This window comes from Cyprinodon variegatus, unplaced genomic scaffold, assembly GCF_000732505.1.
Source record: "Cyprinodon variegatus isolate N-32 unplaced genomic scaffold, C_variegatus-1.0 Scaffold145, whole genome shotgun sequence".
NCBI classification, from domain to species: Eukaryota; Metazoa; Chordata; class Actinopteri; order Cyprinodontiformes; family Cyprinodontidae; genus Cyprinodon; species Cyprinodon variegatus.
The window spans coordinates 127,844-133,771 of record NW_015150598.1 but is presented as its reverse complement, the minus strand read 5'-3'; the positions used below and the strand labels follow the sequence as shown (position 1 = coordinate 133,771).

Here is a 5,928-nt window from a genome sequence, read left to right as displayed (position 1 = left end):
TAAGAGAGTAATAAACACTAAAGAGAATGAGTCCAAGGAGGCATTTTAGAACCTCTCAATGTCCAGTGCAAGAGGGCCTTTCATGGAGAACCCAATAAAAAATGACACCTTTGATCCATGTTCAAGTCCACTAATCTGACTCTGAAACAACGGGATGACTTCCAGCTTCTGATCCTGGAAACAAGTATCTACCATTATCTTCTTTTTTCCCCTCACCTGACCAGTGAACCTCTGAAGTAACTTTCTCACTTCCTGTTTTCTAAATATTTGGCCATTTCCCCAAAGGGAAGCAAAGTGTTCCTCTGAACCTGTGACACAACTTTGGATTGCTTTTATTTGCACAAGTCTCCTGCAGCTGCTCTTAGACCCCAACAGGAAATGGACAATTGGATACTTTCCATTGATAACTTCCTTCATCTGTTCAAAATACGACACTTTCAGCTGTGAGATGTAAGTCTCAAGCTGGATACACAGTTCATGTTCTGGTGACAGCCATAATAGCACAACTGCAATGAAGAGCAGTGAGAAATACTCTTCCTCTGTGTGTTTTTCACACAGAAGTTCAGAAAGGACATTAAGCGGGTCTTGGTATAACAGAACATCAGATTCTGGTTTAATACAGCCCAACACAACGTTTGCATAGATCATATTGATTCTTTCTATTCTCTTTGGTTGGTGCTGAGGTAGGCAAATAAAATTGTGTTGCCTAACAATTTCTTCTATCTCTTCAGTTGTGATTTCTTTTGTTAGACAATCCAAAATTCCAGAGAAGGTATCAGCTTTTTCCTTCTCAAGGAACTGTCTTGCCTGGTGAAGGTCAAGGTTAAAATGTTGCTTTTTCAAATCATTTTCAGATTCTGTCTTGCAGAAAACATTTGAATAAGTTTCGAAACACCTAGCAATTTCAGTTTGTGTTACCTTCTCACGGGGATTCTTTATTCCAATTACGGTCCCAAGATTCACATAATTTCTATCAAGGTAGTCAAAGTTCCACTTCATTCTTTCTTTGAGATTGCAAAGCATGTTCTCAAACTCTCTAAGAATATCATAATATTCTCTGTATTTAATGCCCCAGGGATCACTTCTCTCCATCTCACTCAGTGAAATATTTCCAGATAGAAACTGGCTCATTATGTCATGTGGAATACCATCAGAGGAAAACACAGTTTTCTGTAATAAGTGTATGACAAAAACTCCAACCTGGATTTCTCCAAGACATCCTGAAGTGTTGAAAGGGCAGTTATTTCTTTTGATTTGTAATCGCTCAAATGACTCCCTCTTAGCAAGGTCTTGTGTTTCCCTAAATGCTACCATTGCAGACTGGGCCAATTTGAGGGAACTTAACAATTTCTCTGGGCTGATGGGATCTTCTTTGCACTCTGAAATTTCACTCTTTAGCTGATGCTTAATAACCTGTGCTGCAGTGTTTGCCATGTAGGAGTCCTTTGAAAATGCCATTGCTTTTTTCGCCCATTCCTTTGCAACAGAGAAATCCTTCTTTTTCAAATAGTAGTATCTGGCTAACAACTGACAGACAATAGCATCATTGTCAAATCTTTTTGTTGCATTTTCTAGCACTATCTCTTCCTGTCCTGGTGTTTCTCCAGCCACTTGTTGGATGAGAGGAGAGAACCGAGAATCTTCGTCAAATGAAGGAAACCTTTTCACTAAAATATCATGAACATCTTTAACGAGATTGTCTCTACCTTGGGTATGCTCATAAAGCTGGTCTGTGGTCAAAAGAAAGTTGGCAATTTTTGCTGTTGTCACATTGTGTGTATTTCTGATTTCCTCCAAACATTGCTTTGCAATGATAGAGTAGGTTATTTTCACTGCTTTGTAAACAACTATGTCTTGATCCAAGCAGCTAGAAATGAAACTGGAATATTCCTGAAAGATATCATCAATCCGAACACCTCCACAAACAGGTTTTGGATGGTCCAAAAAATCCATACATAGAGATAAGGAGATAGAGGAGACATTACAGTAAACTTTCAACAGAACCAAAACAGCAAATAGTTGTGCATTCTTTTTCTCCATGTTGAAGTTTTTCAGAGTTTTCTGGACCACCCCTTTAATATATTCTGGGTTAAAGTTTTCCTTCATTATCATGAAACCATAAAAAGTTTCAAAATTCTGATGTTCTTTTTCTATTTCTCTAAGTTTCACCTCAAACAGTTTCAGCTCCTTGTCAGAGAGACGGTTCCCAATGAATACAGTGGTAGGAGTTGTCTCTGTCACTTCAAAGGAATTTGATCTCATACAGTTGAGGAGAATGACTTTAGCTGATTGTATGTCTTTCTCAATGCACTCATTTTCAATGGCCTGCTGTAAGTCATTAACATTCTCCATATCATCAAAGTCATCTATCATTAGCAGTACAGGGATCCTTGGTGTTTGCTCATCATAGGCATACATCAGAAGTTGGACCACTTGTTCAGCCACATAAGCAAAGTTAGACTTTTTCTTGAGGACAGCACATCGAAATCTGTCTCGAAGAGCCCACAACACATGCTTTGCCAAAGTTGTCCCACCACACCCAGGCAAATGGATGAGATTGAGCAGCACACAAGCTTTTGTTAGTGAGCATAAATCTGGTATAATAGTGTCCACAATGTAATCAAACTTGTCTCGTTTGATGAATGCGGTTAATCCAGGCTGCTCAGAGAAATAAAAATTCCACCATGAGACATTTCCACCTCTATAAAAGTCCTCCTCAATGGCAGCTCTGTCCTCATTTCCTCCTTCACACTGGTTCACACACAGGACCTCTAAGAATTTCAGGCTGCGCTCAGATTTTTTCATCAGAGGCACCTTAATACCACCCCCACAAGGTAGAAACCGAATGGCTCTGCGGTTTTCTGACCAAAGACTGCGGATGGTTCCATTGACTTCAGCAAAGCTGAGCTCATATATACATCTGTCAGAGATGTCCTCCCCACACCTTGCAGAAATGAGATCCTTCCATGAAGTAAATGCATTTTCATTGTCACAGATACAGAGGATTTGATCCATGGCTTTGAGCTCCTGCAATAACATGTTGAAAGTCTCAATAAGTGGGTCCATTTTCTCACTAACTGTTGACAAAAGTAAGAAAATGACAAGGAACCTCTTGTGTGGAAGCACATCTCTGCGGCACAAGAAAGAAATCACTTTGTGTACAGAGGCCCCTTTCTCTATTGACCACTGTTTAATGTCTGAGGGTTTCTCTCCCTCAATACCTCCATTGCAGAATACCCAGCTGGTGTTATTAGGTAACTCCAATTTGACAGCAGTTTCTTTGACACTTCCCATTACTTCATATTTTGCTGGTAAATGAGGGCTCACCGTGTTATTCTGCTCATAGTAGCTCAGTAATCCATGTTCATTTGATTCAGGATCAAAGTCTAGAACAGCTACAGGTTTAAGCTCTGTAAGAAAATCCAGATTTTTAAGATGGCTTGAATGAGATTTGTTTGTCACGACCAGGTAACGCTCATAATTGGACTTATCCAATGACAAAGTTCCACCAGTTATCATGTGCATTAACTTTGAGCCTTGAGTTGAGCTTTTTATTGCTTCGGAGTGCTTCTCCTCTGCATCCTTGCGGAGCTTCGATAGTTGTGGTATTCCATCAACAAACTTGTTATATTCAACCATGGGTTTGGAAGATGTAGTTGGGGCAAAAAGATCTCTGGAACTACCACCATCACGGATGTAGAAAACCTTTAATTGTTTTGATTTGGTCTCGTTAGTCATTTTCTTTGCTTTTTTAATGGTGTACGTTTTGTAGGTTTTTTCTCCACAGATAGAAAACTGAGGCTCAATGTCCACTTCAATCACATATTCATAAGATAAAGTGGTGTTTTTGTTTAGAACCTCAACAAAACGAGGAGGCTTAATGCACTTTTGAGCATCATCCTTGTGTTTGTGTTCAAAGTAACCATCAATGGCTTCTTTTAGGGATTTTGCATATGCCTCTTTGTCATCAACAGCCACTCCCAACACCTGACCATGAACAAATTCTGGCTTGTCTCCTATTCCAAAATGTATGGTACCATTAGTGCGGCTATTCATGCAGGCAGCAGCAAACCTAATGACCTCAGTGATAAATTTTTCCATTTTCTTATCCTCTGGAGTGTTGTAAAACCCTTTGAATTCATGACAGGGTTCTATGAAGTTGAAGGATCCTGATTCTGGGACCGCAAGAATGTTGTCCTTTAGATATCTAAAAGCATCATGATATCTACCAAATGGGTATGGTTTGGTTGGTTCTCCAGTTGACTGGTTTCTGGAACATGTTGGCTCAACTCTCTTGAAGTTGATGAGCTCATCTCTGGCATGAACAATACGCATAGCTGGTCCAAGCTTCACACCAATTTCTTTAAGTTTTGATTCGTCCAATAGTAAAAGACTGGAGCCACAGATCTCTTCTTCAAACAGCAGTTCTGCTATTCTGCTCTGAGATTCATCTGCTTTTTGCAGCGACAGAACCCATTTCTTTACATGAAATTTACTCCAGTCTTCAATATCAGGTGGCAGATCCTCCTTCTGGAATAGAAAAAGGTAAACATGTTTTTTTCCAGAGCTCTACCAAAGTGTCTTGATTTAGAAAAAAGTAACTGAAAAAAATCATTGATTATTTATGTATTTGATTTTAAAGTTGATACTGTAATCAGAAATTGGTGTAAATTAAAAAAATAAATAAAGAGTATTTGCTTAGATATAATATATATAGAGATGTCCTCCAAATAGCTTATTATTTTCAGTAGTACTTACTTTAATTTCTATATTTTCTGCCATATTGGCAGTGATGTCCTCCTTGAAAATGTAAATCACAAATGGTAGCTGCAAAAAAATTCCTAGATTAAGTTATTTGTTAAAGAGAAAAAGATCTTAAGATTTATCAAATCCTAAATCACTTACCTTGATTTTAACTCTCTGCAGATGATAGCCAGGTCACTTCTTCTAACAAAATCGTATGCTGTAAAAAAGAATAAATTATATTAATTATAAGCATTGGTGGAGGAAGACATGATTTTGCTCAGCTGTGCAGACCCCAGGCTGCACCAATCTCCCTGCAAAACAGTCTGAGAAACCCATTTCAATGCTGTGCTTGTTATAAGGCCTGTGCACAACCCCATACACATTCTCTTAGGAAGTAGTAGTTAAGTAGTCCCATGGCCACATCTACAGCTAGCTTTCTGCAAAACAGGCTGTCTGCATCCCCCTCTCTGAGTTACAGGAATAACTTGTTGTCAAATGTCCCAGACTTGGTGAATTCTTGTTGGTGGTGTATCTGACAAGGTACACATCAGGAACCCCGGGTGGGAGATCCCACAGACTCCCAGGTGAAAGTCATGCATGCTGAATAGTCAGCCAAAGGGATTTCCCTTGGCTAAGTAACCAAGGTGCATCATCAGTTGGAGGAACACACTGTCACATGTATTAAAAATTAAATTGGCTCATGTTTTTTTACCGCCTTCATGCATTTTAAAATATTTGATTTTTTGTGATATATACCAATATACTCTATATAAAACAGCAAAATTAAACTTTTGAATTTTAAATTTTTAGCCTTTAGCTTCTCGATTTTGGTTATACAAGTAAAAATAATAAATATAAAATAAATATTTAGGACTGGTTAATGAATAATTGGATATGAAAATGCACAGACATTCTTAATCTTCAGAATAATTGTTATATTTCCAGTATTTTTAAATCCATTGTAAATAATTACAGAATGAATTAAATAAATAATGTAAATCATTGAAATAACTAAAAATAAAAACCCTGTCACCATTTATACACACCCTTTATTTGATAGAAAAGCCTTTGTTGGCATTGTGGCAATGGAGCTTAACAGGAATAGTAAAGTTTTTAGCTATACTAGCTTAATACATTACTTACAGAACTCTTTGTCGAAATATACATCTGGAAAAGATTATC

At 38.0% G+C, this 5,928-nt stretch overlaps 1 protein-coding gene across 1 annotated transcript; it reads right to left on the bottom strand.

The window, feature by feature from the left end:
* Positions 1 to 15: 15 nt before the first annotated feature.
* LOC107086203 (sterile alpha motif domain-containing protein 9-like) lies at positions 16 to 4,423 on the bottom strand. The gene is made up of 2 exons (XM_015376992.1): positions 919 to 4,423; positions 16 to 807 (listed from the first exon to the last, which is right to left on the bottom strand). Exons 1-2 carry the CDS (start codon positions 4,333 to 4,335, stop codon positions 46 to 48), a joined length of 4,179 nt encoding a protein of 1,392 aa, XP_015232478.1. The 5' UTR covers positions 4,336 to 4,423; the 3' UTR covers positions 16 to 45.
* Positions 4,424 to 5,928: the final 1,505 nt, after the last annotated feature.